Source organism: Lontra canadensis, unplaced genomic scaffold (genome assembly GCF_010015895.1).
Source record: "Lontra canadensis isolate GAN:19392208 unplaced genomic scaffold, GSC_riverotter_1.0 scaffold7, whole genome shotgun sequence".
Lineage (NCBI taxonomy): Eukaryota > Metazoa > Chordata > Mammalia > Carnivora > Mustelidae > Lontra > Lontra canadensis.
This window is the reverse complement of record NW_022631001.1, coordinates 26,009,763-26,028,320: the sequence shown is the minus strand read 5'-3', so window position 1 is coordinate 26,028,320 and position 18,558 is coordinate 26,009,763. Positions and strand designations below refer to the sequence as shown.

Sequence of the window (18,558 nt, the reverse complement as noted above, 5' to 3'; positions counted from 1 at the left end):
TCTCTGAAAGTCTAGTAGGCAGAATAATGGCCCCCCCAATGATATCCACATTCTAATCCTTAGAACCTGTGATTGTGCTAAATCACCTGGCAAAGGGGAATTAAGGTTGTAGATAGAATTAAGGTTGCTAATCAGCTGACTCTGAGAAGGCAAGATTACCCTGGATTATTCAGGTGGGCACAATGTAATCGTAAAGGTCCTTAAAAGTGAAAAAGGGAGGCAGAGACTCAATGTCAGAATGAAAAAGGGGAAAGACCAACTGACCACTGCCAGCTTGAAGACATAAGGGGACTACGAGATAAGGAATGTGGGCAGGCTCTAGAAACTAGAAAAGACAAGAAAACAGATTTTCTCTGGGTCTCCAAAAAGTAATGTACTCCTGACACCTTGCTCTTAGTCTACTGAGATCCATTCTAGACTCATTTCCAGAATTTTAAGATAATAAACTTGAGTTGTTCTAAGCCACTAAGTTTTTGCTAATTTGTTCACAGCAGCAATAGGAAGGATACTTAAGAAAAGTTACAATGGTTGCTTCTGAGGAGGACGACCAGGGATGTGGAAGGGAGACTTCTTTTTCACTATATATATTCTGGTACTGCTTGAAATTTTTACCTTGTACATTTTTAAAAGTAAAAATCACTGTTGGGGCACCTGGGTGGTTCAGTCGGTTGAGTGTCTGACTCTTGGTTCCAGCTCGGGTCATGATCTCAGGGTGTAAGACTGAGCCCCGAGTCTGTCAGGTTGTGTTCAGCAGAAGTCTGCTTCCCTCTCTCCTTCTCCCTCCGCTCCTCCCTCCACCCTCAAGCGCGTGTGCTTGCACTCTCTAAAATACACTTAAAAAAAATAAAATTTTGAAAGTAAAAACCACTAGTCACTAAACAAACGACAGTCACCTCAGGAGCTCTATTGATTTCAAAGTGGAGTTTAAGTCCTCTGCTCATCCCCAAGGCTCTTCACACTCCCTACCCATAATCCAGCAGGGGGCCCGCTTCTTCCTCCTCTCTAACATGCAAATCTTATTTCTGTTAAAGCTTTCCTCCTTCCCTCTACTTGTTTGAACTCTACCTGTCCTACGGAACAGCCTCCAGTCCCCCTCCTCCACGAAGCTTCTACAACACCAACAATGATCTTCCCCTCCTCATTCATTACATGCGTTTATTCTGCCCTTGGTGTAAGTTTATTTCAGTCCTGAACTGTCCTGCACTGTTCTCAGTGTGCTTTGTTTATGAGCCTTTGCGCCAACTTCGGGTGCAGCCTGAAAGAAGGGCCTGCCTCTTTCTCTTTTTTATTTCCTGTAACGTCCAGTGCCCATTATAAATACATTTATTCAACAAATGTTTACTGAGTACCCGTCATGCGCTAAGGATACTGCAGGATGCTGGGAATATAAACACTGCAGATCCAGACCCTCTACCTTCAGGAAACACATTAATATAACAAAGGAGAGATCTAGTGATCAAATAACTGTATGACTACATGTTGTGGTAAGTTTAAGAAAGAAATTATTCAGGACGCTTTAAGAGCATAGGTTCAGAGGAACCTAGAAAAGGGATACTGGCGGTCAGCTGCAGGAAAATATTTAATAGTTGCTGAATTAAGTATTAGATTAATTCTCAGATTTGCAATTAGATAAATCAGAAGGCATTCATTGAAAGTCACAAAATATGAAAACAGAAGGAAGCTTTGAGATTGAAATCCAATGATCTAGTTTTAGATCTTTAGAGGCTCAGTGAGGCGGAGGGTCTCCTCAAGGTTGCATAGCAAGGCTAAAATTAGTGCCAGATCACCTAAACCTGACTTAGCACTTCCAACCAAACAGCATTCACTACTTCAAAGGGAGTTTCTGAAGGATTCCTGAAGTGGCAAGCTCCTTCTTGCCACTTTCATTTAGAAATGAAAGAATTCATTTCTAAAACCATGTTTGGGAAGGAGTCTATGGTATAAGCCTATAGAGAGCATCTCTGCCGTGCTCCTTCTGGGACACTGCCAGGCCTCTGTGTAGAGGAAGAGAAAGCATGAATGCTAGAAGCACAACTCCTTTTGGGTAGGGAAACTTGGTCCTGGGCAAATCCCTAGTCTGACTCTAGGATGGGAACTTTGCTACTATTCTGCAGACCTTGACCTTCAGATTGACATCCCTTCTTAAAGCTGCAGTGCTGCCCTTTTTCTGTGCATTCTGTCCACAAGCACATTCACTGAAGGAGCAAGACTGGACCAGCAAAGGGCAGATGGCCTTGCTTCAGGAAATCTGAATTCTACTCAGCTCTGTTTCCAGGCCCAGTGCAGGTGGAGGAGAACACTGGACAGAGAACAGACCTGCCCCAGCTAAGGCTGACCTCTCCTTCACCCAGGGGAGAGTTGGCCTCCAGCTGCCTCTGCTGGCGGTGATGAGGTCATGCCGGATACCAGCCAGGCTCATCCAAGGACTGCTTGGAGCCGATTACAGTCTTGATGAAATGAGGGTGCCTGGATGGCAGGCGGCTCTGAAGAGCTTGGGCTCTGGTGGCCAGGCGCTCATCTGTAACTCAACCATGCAGTGACTCCTCTACATCCACAGGATCTGGGATACAGAGATATCTTTCCCTGGGGGTTAGCAAGGACAGTTCTTTACTCTGCATTGGGTGAGGGGCTGACTAGGCCAAGGACAGAGGAAGGACTTAGGGTCACTGAGGGCCCCTGTTGACCTTTACTTACCATGTGGACTGAAATGTTACCACCACAGAACCCCTCCATTCCCACATGCCACTGACGAGAGTACTGGGTCCCTCTGGATGATTCTCCATAGGACTTTCTCAAGTTAAGTGATGAACTGAGATCTACATTTCAGGTCTCAAAACATTTACTCAGGGAAGGCTTCTCTCAATTCAGACCAGATCAGATCCCTGTTAGGCTCTCATAGGACCCTCTATTCTTCCTTAATAATAATACTTATCTCAGTGACAATTAGCTAATAATTCTGTAATTATTTGCCTAATGTCTATATTCTGCCAGAGTCTAAGCTTCACAAGGATAGGGAAATGCCATAAATGTTGTTAAAGTAATAAAAGGAAATAAGCGAAAAGACGAGTTTTACAACAAAAACAAAATTTTACAGATAAGTTTTGAATAGTACTCTTTTTTAAATATTTTATTTATTTATTTGACAGAGAGAGACACAGTGAGAGAGGGAACACAGCAGAGGGAGTGGGAGAGGGAGAAGCAGGCCCCTTGAGAGCATGGAGCCCAATGCGGGGCTTGATTCCAGGACCCTGGGATCATGACCTGAGCCAATGGCAGACGCTTAACAACTGAGCCACCCAGGCGCCCTTGAATAGTACTTTTTAAAAGAAAACTTTCATATACAACAGAGGAGCTCCTCTTAACTACCACCTTAGCTATGGGGCCTGTTGGGTCCTCCTGGCTTTCTGGCCTGCAACCACTCACGCACACAAGCCAATCATTTCTGGTTCTTTGTTTTTTTTTTAATTAGAGAGAGAGAGAAAGAGAGCAGGAGAATTTGCGGGTAGGGGTGAGGTGGGCGGTGGGGTGGGGGGTCGGGGGGTAGAGCAGGGAGCCCAACGCAGGCTTGATCCCAGGACTCTGGGATCATGACCTGAGCTGAAGGCAGACACTTAACCAACTGAGCCAGCTGGGCACCCCCAATCATTCCTGATTTTGAGTGGCATGGAGGATTTTCTATCTTTCTAACAGCTCTATTGAGATATAACTTATATACTATAAAGCTCACCCATTAAAATATATATTTAATGCTTTTTTAGTGTATTTACAGAGTTGTACAACCATTATCATAATCTAATTTTAAAATATTTTTACCAGCTTTGTGCAGTGGCAATATCGTAGCCAATGAGGTTTATCTGAGGTGTAATTATTGCTAATTGAAAATATTTTTACCAGGCCCCAAAGAAACCTTGTACCCATAAATAGTCACTCCCCATCCCTCCCACAGACACTTATTGGCATGCAGGGTTTTTAGCTCCATATCCAAAAAACATGAGGAACCTTCAGCTTCCAATGATCTGACATAATCTCTTCATCATACAGATGAAAAAAAGTGATGGCAGAGATGCCACAAGTCCTACAGAGGTGAGACGGTGGCAAGCTGGGTGCCTGCATCATAATGGCAGTGCTCTGATCTCTCTGCTACATAGTCTGACTGTGTGTCCCAAATAGCCCAATGGACTTCAAGCTACTTGAGGGCAGAGGCTATATTCTGCTCATCTGTCTTCCCTTCTTGTCCAGGCGTACCATCAGGGCAGTGATGTCTCAGGTGTGGTCCATGTACTGGCACAGGTCTGTGAGCCCTGATACCAGTTCTTGATGAGGAAAGTACAGTGGATTGTCTGGAAACTTTTATAGCAACTTAGGATAATTTTATATCTGTTGAACCTAATGACAAATTCAAGCCTCTATTTTGTATGCCTTTTTAAAATATAATTTTTCCAGTAATTTATTTTTATTGTTTTTTACAAAAGTATTGGTTCATGACAGATTACCAATTCATACAACAACAAAAAGAAACAGATCTTTCATAGATTGTTTGAGCAAAGTGCTGCCTTAAAGCAACCCATTCTCCACTCCTGTTCCCCTTTTCCCCCTCAGTTATCTCTTGCACTTGCTCTTCCCATGCTCACATCTGAAATGTAGGTTCTTTCAGTTGTGTCCTTGGGTATCTTTAGTTCTACAGCTCTCCATGGGAAACTCACAGACTTCCACTGCCCCCAAGAAACCAACAGCTCTGAAATTTTCATGCCCAACTTAGCAGTCTTTTCTTCTTGAGCCTCAGACCCATTTATCCAACTGTCTGCTACACACCTCTCCGAGAGTGTCCCCCAGGTTCCTTGATTGGTCAACAACTATTTATTAATCACCTACCATAAGCCAGCTGTGAGTGTTTTTATTTTTCCCTAGGAGATATGAATATAGCAGCAAAATAAAGAGACATGGCTTACATTTTAGTGGGGAAGAGAGAGATGATGAACCAATAAACATGATCATTTTAGGGACTGATAAATGGCAGAAAGAAGGAAAAACGGGATAATATGAGAGAAAGTGACTGGGGGAACTATTTTACTAGAGTGCTCAGGGAAGGCCTCTCTGAGGAGGGGGACATGTGAGTTGAGACCTGAATTCCCAAGGGGGAAATTATCCCAATAACTGGGAGAGGTAGGTACAGAGGCCCTGCCAAGGGAAGGAGTTCAGTGCACCTGAGGGGTAAGAGTAGGCCAGTATGTAACTGGAGAAATATGAACAAGGATGGGGAGTGGCTAGAGATGAGGTCACATAGGCAGGCAGGGTCTGGGTTCTTTGGGGCCTTACAGGCTCTGGTAAGGAGTCTGGATTTCATTTTGGTGTGGGTGATACCAATGGAAGGTTTTAAGCAGAACAATGACAAGACTGATTGACTGACTAAGATTTTTTTTTTAATTTTATTTATTTATTTGACAGAGAGTGAGAGAGAGCACATTTGACAGACAGAGATCACAAGTAGGCAAAGAGGCAGGCAGAGAGAGAGGAAGGGAAGCAGGCTCCCCGCTGAGCAGAGAGCCCAATGTGGGGCTCAATCCCAGGACCCTGGGATCATGACCTAAGCCGAAGGCAGAGGCTTTAACCCACTGAGCCACCCAGGTGACCCAGATTTATGTTTTAAAATATCTCCTTGGCTATAATTTGGAGGATGGATCTGGGAAGACAAAAATGGAAATGTGGGACTAGCCAAGAAGCTGTGCTGGTCATCACCTTGGGACTAGAGCTGCACTAATGGAAATGGGAAAGTAGGAATGGGTTCAAGATGTGCTTTAGAGGTACAACTGACAGGACTTACTGACGGACTTGACAGGGAATGTAAGGAAAAAAGAGAATTCAAGGATGATGCCAGGATTTGGGGCCTGAAAACTATGTAGATGATGATATCATTTATTGAGATGTGGAAGACCTGGCAGATGCCAATTTTGGGAGAAAAGCAGATGCATGCATATTTTGGCCAAGTTGACACTGAGATGGAGGGAAAAACAGGAGCTGGGGGAGTGGATTAAGTGAATAGGGATCATTCTTTTTCAGGACTTTTGCCATGAAGGGATGGACAGAAATGAGGTGGCAGTTGCATGGAGATATACGGCTCAGGAAATTCTTAGTTAGCTTTCTTGTTTAAGATGGGTGATTGTAGAGCATATTTTTATGCTGACTGGAATCAGCCAGCGGAGAGGGTAACAAAGATAATGCAGGAGAGATAAGAGATAACTGGAAAGGCAAAGTCCTTGAGAAGCAGAGGAAACAGGAGCCTGAGCTCAAATGCAGGTTTGGTCTTAGGAACTGCAGAGGAAGGAGGGTGGCATTCAAGTACAGATGGGGGTAGGCCAATGGAAGCAGTGGGAAGATGAGGTAGTTCCCTTCTGACTACAATATATTTTCTGTAGGAAGCGTGAGGTGGGGTCATTGGCTTGGTAGCTGGAGGAGAGGACTGGAGGTCTGAGGAAAATGAAGGTATAAAAATAAGATGGTGAATAAGATGGTGACTGTACTCACAAGGACGGTGGGGTGGATGACAGTGAGATTTACAGTTGTAAATGCAAAGTGAGTCCACTTAGCATGGTTGTGTGATTTTTTTCTCCAGCAATATTCAGTTCTCCTGATACAGACATGAAGTAAAAAGAAACTGGGTTTAACCAGGGTTAGTCAGTGTTTCATCAGATGAGTGCAAAGAAGGGAAAAAGCAGCAAGGGAATCATCAGAACACTGGGCCATGGAATCTAAAAAGTAGGAAAGGAGGAAATGTTCAAAATAGCCCTGGTCATACCCCTGTACCTCCAATCCTATATTTCCTATCTCTGCCCAAGTACATGCCATCTACTCAGTCATCCAACCCAGAACCTGGACCTCATCCTGACTCCTCTCCCATGGTCTGATCCTATGGATTCTACTCCTGACTCTTTCTGGGATCAGTCTTCTCTCCCTTCCCACTGCAACTGCCTTGGCTTAGGTCTCACCTAGACAATTGCAAAGCTTTTAAATGAAATATTTCCCCTTTCTCCAACCATGCCCCTTCCTATCCATGTTTTTCCATTTTCTTAACCTTTGTTTCAAGTATAACATATACAGAAAAGTACAAAGAATACAGATGGGCATAGCTCAAAGAATTCTCATCAAGGTAGATATACCTGCACAACCAGGATCTAGATAAAGAAATAGACTATTACTCATCCCAGAAGCCCCCTGGTGTCTTCTCCCAGTCACTATCTGCCTACTTGAGGGTATGCTGACTTCTTATAGCACTGGCTAGTTTTGTCTATTCCGAACTCTGTATGTAAATGTAGTCATACAGTAAGTACTCTTTCATGTCTGGCTTGTGTCCAGAATGCTAGGTTTGTGAGAGTCATTCGTGTCATTCATTCAATTGATTACTCCACTGTGTGAACATTCCATAATTTATTTACCCATTCAATTACTGATAAACATTTTTGAAACTCCTAAACCATTTTTCACATTAATATAAATCCAATCTTTCCCTCCCCTAAATTTTAATCCTTTCCCCCTGGAGGATAAAGTCCAATTTCCTGAGCAAGGCTTGGTAGAGGCCTCCATTATTGGCTCCTGCTTTCCATTCTTGCCTTCTGAGCCTTGCATCCATACCCTATAAACCCAGTTCTTCTGAACCACCTGCAATGTACTGAATGCATTGAAGTATGCTGCTTCATACTCCATGCCTCTGGAGATGCTGGTCCCTCTGCCTTTCTCCCTCATCCGCCTGGTAAACTTGTATTCATCCTGTAAGACTTAGTGCAGACACCATCCCCTACACTATGCTTTCCCTGCTCTCCCCTGGGACTGAAAGGTCTTTTCTCTATGATCCCTCTGCACCTCCTATACATCTCCATTAATATACCTGATAGCAATTCTTTGTTAAAATGTCTGATTTCCTCTCTGAACTATGAGTTCCTTAAGGGCAAAGACCATGTCTGGATCGTCTTTATTTCCCAGGTGCCTAGGGTAGGACCTATGACAGGAGAGGTACTCAGTAAGTGTTTGAAAAATGAATGAAAAGACTTGCCTAGGGGTTACATAGGATGCTAGAGCTGGAAGGGGTCCATGGGATCAGCTACTCTAACTACCTATTTTAGTGAGAAGAAAAGATTTGTCTACAGAAGAAAGGATTTGCCTAAAGGAGAAAGGATTTGCTGGTAGCAGGGCCACAACAGCTGATCTTCAGCTCAGTGCTCATTCCCCTTCTTTGCACGGCTGGCAAGAATCAGAGGGTGAAGTTTCCAAAGGACAGCCCAAGGCAAAGCCAACTCCCTCGGCATCTGGCAGTCCAGCCAGATGGACAGACAGTGCAGTGGAACAATGAAAGGAACTTTAAGTTTCCAGCCCCCAAAACAAACTAACAGGCTGTTCAAGGGAAGATGTCAGCACTGGAAAGGCTTTTAGCCTTAGGCAGAGGAATCTTCCTCATTTGATGAGGAATCTGACTCATTTGATGATGGCTGGTTAACACTGAGGACTCAGTCATGCCCTTGGGAGAGAAGGGCAAGGAAGAGCCAAGAAAGTAAGTAGAAGGAAAGTGGCTAAGGGAAGCCCTGGGGAAAGTGCTGTTAGGTTTCACAAAGGCCAAGTGTTTTGGAGGTGATAAGCACTGAAAAGGCAGTGGTACTATAACTACAAAGATAGTTGTAAAGAGGTGGCTTGTGTGTAGAGCTCTAAGACACCAGATACAATCTGACACGAAGATCGAGTGGGCCAGGAAACAAGGGTGCCACATCTCCAAATGGAAAATCTACAGTGGCCTTAGAGATTGATTTATCAGTGCACCCCATCACGTACAAAACTGTGTGCAGAGCACCGTGACAAAGGAGGCAGGGGCAAATCAGACACTGTTTTCACCCTCAATCTACCTCAGTCTAGTAGCGGGGACTGGACCCAAATCCCAGGGAGCAGGGAAGAGCTCAGAAGGGAAGTGGCACTGAAGATGTGGACTGACTGGCAGAAAAACCTGCATGAGTAAAGGCACCAAGGTAGGAACTCTGGGGCGACATTACTGTACAGCTGGATATTGGGGTAGCAGTGGGAAAAAAGGTGAGGGTCAGACTAGAATGTCTCCAAAATCAGGTTAAAAAGTTAGGATGAGTAGGATTCTTTTTATATTGTATATATATGTGTGTGCGCATGTGTGTATGTATATATGTATTTATTTTAGACTTTTATTTTCTTTAAGTAATCTCTACACCCAACACGAGGCTCCAACCCCAAGATCAAGAGTCGCATGCACTACAGACTGAGCCATCCAGGAGCCCCTATTTTGTATTTATTTTTTTAACAAGTAAGCACCGAGTGTTTTTGAAGTTAATAACAACAAGTATTATCCATAAAGTGCCTCCCCTGTAGAACCTACACATGCCCTACTCCTGACATGAGAGAGTAGGTGGCACACTCCCATTTCCAGATGAGGAAAGAGAACCTCAGAGCAGTCCGTAGTTGGCCCAAGACCACAGGCTATTTGGTGGCAGGGCTGGCATTCAGATCCTGAATCCACAGTTCATGCTCTTGCCTTGCAGCTTTCCTCAACTGGGCTTCTCCTCTGAACCACACACAGGAAACTATCTGAGTAACGATTTTTTCAATTCTCCCAAGAATGGTGCATAACTTGTACCATTTTAGATGCCTGGGAGAGGAGTTATTCCATGTGTACAGTGGCTGCCTTACAGCATTAGGGCTCAATGCTCCGGAGGAACCCTGATTGAGAATGGCTGCCAAGATTGGAGGTATGTCTCAGGAAGATGGATCTGGCAGAGAGATCACATCCCTGGGAGGAAACAGCTGCGAAAGCCCCTGAGGAGCCCTAGAAATCCCGGTAGATAGCTCTAGGGGCTTAAGGGAGGCAACTCCCCACCCTCCCTGATTACTCCTCTTCCTAGTCATCCTGTCTCTCCTACCCTACCTCCCTCCAACCTTCTCTTGTACTTGGCAGTCAAGTGCTGAGGCAGAGCTTTTTAGTTCATTAGCCAACAACACAGGCAGAAGCAGCACAGTCACAGAATGAGAACCACAAAGACGTCCACTTCTGTGTGGAGCTCAGGAGTAGAAAACTGGTCCTCGTGAATTCAGAACTCAGAACCCAACCACATAAAACTGCGGCAAACTCCCATTATCCTTCCTTTTTTTTTTTTTTTTAAATTGTGTTATGTTAGTCACCATACAGGACATCAGTTTTTGATGTAGTGTTCCACGATTCACTGTTTGCATATAACACCCAGTGCTCCATGTAATCCATGCCCTCCTTAATACCCATCACCGGGCTCACCCATTCCCCCAATCTCCCCCCCTTGTAAAACCCTCAGTTTTCTTCCCAGAGTCCATAGTCTCTCATGGTTCATCTCCCATTCCCTTTTCTCCCCCTTCATTTTTCCCTGCCTTCTCCTAAAGTCCTCCATGCTATTCTTTATGCCTCCCATTACTCTTCCTAATAAGGTTTAAGCGCGCACATGTGTGCGCGCGCGCGCGCGCACACACACACACACACCCACCCCTGCCCTCTAGCCCCAGGCTTTCTATAACTGACTCCACATCTTTACTCACTAGGGTATTTCCTCCTTTATGTTCCCAGAGCCCCTGTCCAGTCCCCCACCAGAAACCCACCCAGCTGCCACTGCCTGTTTCCATATCTATCTCCTCTACCAGTCTGAGAATCTCTCAGGGTCAGGGTCAATTTGCCTGATCATCTTAGGATGCCCTGAAGTCCACGGGTTCAGAAATGACAACTACCTAGCCCACAGTGACAATGCAGAACTAAAGTAAACCCAGGTCTGTCAGACTCCCAAGCTTGTGTTCTTTCCACTGTTACAGGACCTCCTAAAGATGAAGAAATGACCTGTGCTAAGCACCCAGCCTAACAATGCAAGAGCTCAGAGGTGGTGCTGTAAGACTGGACCAGAGCACCAAGAGAAGCTTCCTGAGAGAGGGATCTAAATGAGAAGAGAGGGAACACGATGGTTGTTTTAGGCAGGATGGAGAAGTTGTGGCTTAAAGAGAATGAAGTCTTTAGGCAGGAGCACAAGTTTTACATAAGGAGGAAATAGGAGGCTTATACCTGTCAGGAGGAGAGCTTGACATCTTTATACAATCATGGTGCACTTACCATATATCTGGGCATATACAGGCATTATCACTAGTCCCCATGTTACCCCTGTGATATTTCCCAGGTGTTATCTGACAGACAAGAAAACTGAGGCCTAGAGAGTTAAGGCAACATATCCAAGGCAAAACAGCTAGTAGGTGGGGGAGGTAGGATTTAAACCCAGGTTGGCCTGACTTTGAGGTCCGCAGTGTCCTTTCTATTACTCCACGCTGCCTCTGAAAGGATCAGAGAACTGCCCACGTTAATAGACTGATGCAGCTGCCTGGACCTCCTCCCAGCTCTCATATGGGGTAACTAAAGCCCTGTGGACACTCAGCAATTTCAAAGACAAGGGTTCTGTGTGGACCTCGTGAGCACAGGCTGCCCCTATGCCTAGGCCTGCCTTGGATCTCCCAGAGAGTGTCCCTCTAAAGTTGCTGCAGCAAAGCCAGTGGCAAATATAGGCTGAGAAAGCTCATCGGGCAGGAAGGCAGGCCCTTCTGCCTTCCCTGAAACCCTCAGGAGGAGGTCAGCTGAGGTCACAAGACCTTGGAAATGTGACTGGAAATAGCCCGTAGGACAAGAGAGCAGGATCTTGCCTCTCGGTTGGCTGGTCACACACACAGGCAGACCAAGAGAGGTCAAGGGGGGTGAGGGGGGATAGAAGTTGGCAGGCCTGCAGGCCCTGAGTGATGGCCACTTGTTCAGGTCGGGAAAGGAGAAATAAGTGGGTTAATAGTTTTGGCCCTTGAGGCTGGGAGATTAAGGCAGGGGGTGTAAATAGATGCTGGGTAAAAAGGCAGGTGGACGAACTGTAAAGTTGGGGGCTAAGGGCATCTGTTCCAAGCCAACAGGCAGGAACCATGCCCCTGGAATGGCTCAAAGGACCAGCCTTGGCCTGGGGGGGTGAGGGTGGGGGATGGTTCATAAAAGGCCTGTGCATCTTCATTTCAAAGGTGTTCAATCTGGAAGGCTGGGTGAGGGTCTCTCTTTAGAGTGAATTCCCGGTTTGGGGGCTGACAAGAAGCAGGGAATGTAAACCACTGGACAACGGCTGGGAGTACTGACTGATTTTAAGGCTCGGCAGAAACAAGTCCTATGGTGAATGCTCCAATTCTTAGCTGCAAATGTCTTGCCTGAAGTCTTTCCAAAGGATAGAGTCAGCAGCACCTTGCTTGAGACAAGTTTCCTAAGTCTCTGTTTCTGAAAGCAGTGAGCTCTTGCTCTGAAAGCATCAGTCACCCCAGGCACTGTCACCACATCCATGAGAAGTCCTACACCTCACAGTGTTCATGCCCCAGAGCCAGCCACACTCTGCTGCTCTGGGGCAGATCGCCTAGGCTGGGGGTATGGGTCAGGCCTAAGTTCTAAGCCAGTGTGGCTGTGGCTGATAGAAGGTGGCAGGACTTGGGGATTACTGAGAAACCCCTCCAGCCCAATCACATGACAAGGACTAGAACATTATCTGGGAATGTTAGGCTGTGAAGGAAAGGCTCTGGGACTGAAAGAACTTTCTTTGAATATTGGATTTTGAAAAAGTGATTAGGCTGCAGAGGACAGTTGGCAGAAATTACAGAGAAGAAAATCACAGTGTATTTAAAAAAGATGTTTTAACCAGTTAGAGAAGAATTAAAATGGAATGGACTCCTGGGGAAGAAACACGGTTCCTTCAGTCATTTCTAGGGTCCAAGGAAATGCCGGCCTGCCAGCTGTTGAAGGTTCCTGTCAGGGTTACTCAGAGGACTTCTGAGGCGGGTTCCGGCTCACAGGCTCTATGAAGAATGACCACCAATAAGGAGGCCCTCGGTATCCAGGCCCAAGAGAAGGTCCCTAGGCCCTCAAGAAGTGGCAGCAAGGGCATAAAGAGATAGTCATGTGCCATACTCACTCAGAGGCCTGGGCACGACACACCTAGGTAAGATGCTTCTCTCCCTACCCCAAGGAGAGGCCAGAATGGGATAAGGGGAAGTGGGAGGGAAAGTGAGAGCGTGGGAAGTATCTGACAGGGTGGCAGGTAACTCTGTACCAGACCAACATAGGATGAGCCCAGCCCAAACTGGGGGATGGCACATACTGTCTCTCCAATTAAACCAACACTCTCCAAAGGGAGGGTATTCAATCAGTGAAAGATTTATTGACTGCTTACTTTATGCCAAGTACTATACTAGGTGCTGGGGACAAATCAGTGGCCTTTAGGGAGTGAGTCAAGTTAAGGAGAAGGCTACTGAACACATGAAAATAATTCCAGATTGTGACAAGATGATGGGAAAGAATAGCGTGCCATGATCCAGAGTAATGAAAGGGGCCTAATTTAGACTGTGGTTGGGGCATGGGATCAAGGAGAATGTCTTTGAGACCTGCACTGGTAGAGAGTTGAAGGGCTTCCTTCCTTGTTCCACTAGCCCTGCTCTGGAGGTCACAGGGGAGAAAAGAGGACACTTCTGGAGAGAGGCACAATCAAAAAAACTCAGAGCAACTCAGAGCATATGCAGACAGGCAGCATGGTGTGGTGTGTGACACACACACAGGCAAAGAACACATTCCAGCCACACGAAGGCAAATCACACATCTCAGAGCCACTCTCATGAGGTGGAGCCACCCTCTGGGCATTTCCCGCTCTGTGAGGGGAACAGAGCTCTGCAGAAGCATGGATTTTCCAGAGTGGAGAGGTTGCCAAATACTCTTTCTCTGCCAACCCCCAACCGCATTCCCCCATGCGCTCACCTCCATCAAGGAGCTCCTTGACAGTGCGGTAGTCATCAGCAAGGACAGCGTAGTGCAGGGCTGTGCAGCCCTTGAAGCTGGCACGGTTGTTCAGTCGGTTGTTGAAGTCATCCTCTCGGGTTACCAGGACTAGGGGGACAGCAACACAAACCCTCCCATTAGCAACAAATGCCAGGAGTCACCAATATCACCTTGGTGTTTTCTTTCCCTCCCTCAATCATCTACACAGCTTACTAAACATATAATGCACCTACTATGTGCTGGGCCATCGGTGAGGGGTGAGAGGAGGTACAACAAGGCCAGTTAGTTCACAAATGTTTACTGACGTCTGTTATGTGTTAGGATTCATTTGGAGACACAGAAATGAATCAGATATGGTCCCTGACTCAATCTAATGAAGAAAGCGACAAAAACAGATATGTAAAGTGCTATCTAAGATAAATGCTATGTTAGAGTTATAACAGGGTGATACAGAAGACAGAGGGGAGCTTAGCTCAGTTTGGGCATGAAGAGAGCATCCCAAAAGATGAGAGTCTTGAAGGAGGAAGAGAAGTTATCCAGGTGAAGAAAGGAGGCTGGGGGTTCGCTAGGGGATGGTAAGCAGGTGAGAGAAAAAGGCGTTCTTAGCCGAACAATAACATACCTCTCTATTTTGAAGATGTTTATAAACTAGTGAGTAGTACTATTTGTAAAGAACTTTTTTAATTTTTAAAAGTTATTACACATTTGAAATCACAAAATAGTACAAAGTAGAAAAGGTATCAACAGCTCAGCAACTCAGGAAACTACATTTAATATTGTTATATGTCTCTCTCTCTCCTTAAATATATATACATACTAGCATGTATGTATATCCTACACACAATCCTACAAAGCACATATATATCTCTTATGCATACCTGTTCTTCAAAATTAGAGCTTACTATATTGCAATTTTGTATTTAACCTTTAATAATCTGCTGTGAACATTTTTTTTTTTTGAAGGTAAGAAGAACAAGCATTTCATCCCAGAATCCTTGCAACTGTCCTCAGACAGTGGTGCTATAATTCTACTTACAGACAGGAACTAAGGGTTATAGAAGAGTTTTTGATTCAAGAGTGCAAAGCTAATCAGTGGCAGAAATGCAGGTTTGTCTGACTCAAGAATATATGACTTTAGGCAATCTCTATACTGTCTCCCTTTTGCAGAGCCATTGGAGAGTGAGTTCAAGATGTAAGGAGGAGGCCACGAATGTAGCAAGTGTCTGCTGGTCCTCCCAGAGACTGGTTGATAAAGGAAAGACAGACACCAAATGGTTAGTAGAGAGTAACTGTAGGTGAGATGATTTTCTAAAAGCTATGAGAGACCTGAGCATGTTTATAGTATTAGGGAAAGATTCTAAAAGGAAGGGGATAAGTACAAACAGAAAGACTTTCATTGATTGATGACCTCAAGGCTATGGAAGAAAAGAGGGGTTCAAATGCACAGGTGGTTGTACTTGCTCTTGAATCTCAGTTTTCTCAACTGAAAAAATATGGACAATAAGCCCACCACTTAAAAAGAGTTGTATTAAGGAGGGCATGTGATGTGATGAGCACTGGGTATTGTTATATGCAACTAACAAATTATTGAACACTACAGCTGAAACTAATGATGTACTCTATATGTTGGCTAATTGAATTTAAGTAAAAAAATAGAGTTATATAGATTAAATGGGAAAAAAGAGAATAAGCATTTCATGTGGTCAAAGAACCAAAACTCCCCAGTTCACTCTAGTGCTAATATTCATGACTCTCCAATTTAATACAGAAGAACCTAAAACTAGTTCCATCAATTTTATAGGACCCACTGGGCTGGGTGACCACATAGGTCCCAGTTCACCCTGGATGGGTCTGGTTTATGCCTACTACCCTGGACAGTCCCAGTTTGGATAATAAATTGGGTGGTTACCCTACCTCTGGGGCCCTGCCTTGGAGATGAGAACCCATAGAACAATATTTATCCTGCATAGATAGGGTTTCTTTCTGCCTCATGTAGAAATTATTGAAATTATTGTCTTATATTCCCTCCTGAGCTGAGTTTGTTGGGGGCAAAATTTGGGTCCTACGTACCTGTACTCCCCTCCCCCTAGCCCATGGCACAGAGTTTGAAAAGGCAGATTTCTCTTACCTCCCACTGGATAAAGGGTATAATTTAGTCAAGAGGTAACCTTGCCTAAGTAGTTAAAAGTTCCATACTATTTTTTTTTTAAGAATTTATTTATTCATTTTACAGAGAAAGAGCACAAGCAGGGGGAGCAACAGGGAGAGGGAGAGGGAGAAGCAGGCTCAGGAAGCCTGATTTGGGGCTTGATCTCAGGACCCTGGGATTGTGACCTGAGCCTGAAGCAGACACTTAACTGACTGAGGCACCCAGGCGCCCCACACCATACCAGTTCTAAATCACTCTTTTCTAAGTGACAATGGAATGGAGTCTATGCATTTCCCCTCCTGAGAAACTGGACTTCCTATTTAAAAGTTCCCCAAATAAGAAGACTGTAACGTCTCTTCCTAATACTAACAGATGTCACCTAATGACCTATTTCTACTCTATGCCTGGCATGGTCACTCCACACAATCTATTTAATTCTTCTAACCACCTGATAGAGTAGGTATTATAATTCCCATTGTACAGATGAGGAAATTGAGGTACAGAGGTCACCTAGTGAGTGAGTGGTTGAGTGAGGATTAGAACCCAGATCTAATCCGAATGCTTTTTGTTTACATCATATCATGTTGTCACTCTAATTTTGCAAACGAGGGAATCAGAGCCCAGAGCCCAGATATTCTTGTCTCAGTCTTGGTTCCTACTCCCTCTTCTTTCTCTGCTCAAATGAAGGTACAACACAGTCTTGGAGGAACTTGCCTTTATAGAGATCGGCCTGAGCTTTTTAGCTAGCCTCTGGATAAGCTAGCTTAGATGGAAGCATTTCAAGTGTTTAGCCAAAATGAAGTTGGTGGAATGTGTACCTGAAGAACAGACACTGCTGTAGTTTAGCCACACAAAGGTAGATCAGCTCTTCTCTACCACACAGAGGCTCTCCAGACTGAGCACCTCCTCCAAACCCTGAGTGTTATCTGACCTCTCCCGAGCAGGGAGAACAGGAAGAAGCTCTGAGTAGCTAATATATAAGCCCCATGTACATCTGCATTTCTGCAGTACAAGGGCTCTTCAGGACCTAACTCAGAGATTACTAACTCTTAGTCACAAACGGTCGTATCAAATCATGGTAAGTGATCTTATTTCCAGCCCACTGCAGATTAGGAGAAACAAACAAGGCTGGGGAGGAGGCTTCAGAATCCAGCAAATTGATTATAATCAAGTCCTGGCTAGGCAGGAAGGGAAAAGAACAGCATCACAAAAAGCTGAAAGAGGAAGTCAAGAATACAGCACCCCAAAAGCCCCTAAGGGCACCACTGAACTCCACATAGGACATTAACTGCTGGATATAATGATGCACCTGAGGAAAAGTGATAGTTGGCTCACGAAAGCAGGAAGGATATAACCCATTTTACAAAGAAAACATATCATTCATTCAACAAACAACATTTACTGAGCATCACTGCATAGTGATAGCTTCTGGAGACATACTAATGAAGACAGCGTTCTTGACTTTAAGAAGTTAACAGTCTAATACAACAATCAGGAGCAAATTATAAGACTGTTTCGTAAACACAATGACAGAGCTGTACACTGGGTGCTTCCCATAAAAAGCCCATGAACTTAAGGAATACGGCTGGACTTACTAGGTTCAGGGACAAATGTCAGCAGAGTGCCAGCTAATAAGGAATGTATCTGAAGAGGGTTCCTGCTCACCTCTGAGGTCTCATCTCTCACTATTCCCTTCCTCATGTGCTTTCTAGCCTCTGAGGTTTTGCAAATACTATTCCACTGCCTGGAACGTTTTCCCCTCTCCCATGCCTTTGGTTGACTAACTCCAATTCACTTTAGGCCCTCTGGTTAGAAGTCCCTTCCTGCAGTGATTCTCCCTCAGTCTGAGGCAGTTGTTCCTCCCAAGAGCTCCCCTAGCACCTTAGACATCTCCCAATTACTGTATTGACTCTATTCTGTTGCAATCATCTGTTTACTTGACTATGTTCCCTACCAGACCAAATGCTCACTGAGGGCGGAAAGTGTGACTGTCTTTAGAGTTGTATCCCCAGTGTCCAGTAGGTGTCTAGACATAAATATGGGCTTCATAAGTAAATGAAGCAAGATGGGATTGGGAGGGAGATAAACCATAAGTGACTCTTAATCTCACAAAACAAACTGAGGGTTGCTGGGAGCAGAGGGGTGGGGAGAGGGGGGGTGGGGTTATGGACACTGGGTAGGGTATGTGCTATGGTTGAGTGCTGTGAAGTGTGTAAACCTGGCGATTCACAGACCTGTACCCCTGGGGAAAAAATATATTATATGTTTATAAAAAATAAAATTAAAAAAAATATATGGGCTTCATAAATACTTGTTGAATTAGCTAATAGATACATAATACATAAATAAGTTCCTAGGATTACCTGTTTTAGAGTGTGGCTGTTATATAAGTGATCTCAGGAGCCAGACCCTGGTGTTTGGATCCCAGTTCTGAATTTACTCACTGTGTAATCTTGGGTAAATCACCTAACCTCTCTATGCCAAGTTTCTTTATCGGTAAATGGAGATAACAGTAGCCTCTCATGGGATGTTGTAAGGATTAGACAAGACACTGTGAGTA

At 44.7% G+C, this 18,558-nt stretch overlaps 1 protein-coding gene and 1 pseudogene across 3 annotated transcripts in view; one reads left to right on the top strand and one right to left on the bottom strand.

The window, feature by feature from the left end:
• The window catches only part of CLPB (caseinolytic mitochondrial matrix peptidase chaperone subunit B), a 138,226-nt gene that overhangs the window by 53,472 nt on the left and 66,196 nt on the right, over positions 1 to 18,558 (bottom strand). For all 3 annotated transcript variants that reach the window (XM_032853184.1, XM_032853185.1, XM_032853186.1), the window contains one exon: positions 13,829 to 13,957. In XM_032853184.1, coding sequence (XP_032709075.1) covers positions 13,829 to 13,957 — 129 coding nt within the window. The remainder of the gene's footprint in view (positions 1 to 13,828; positions 13,958 to 18,558) is intronic.
• On the top strand, positions 3,815 to 3,989 carry LOC116865453 (annotated as a pseudogene).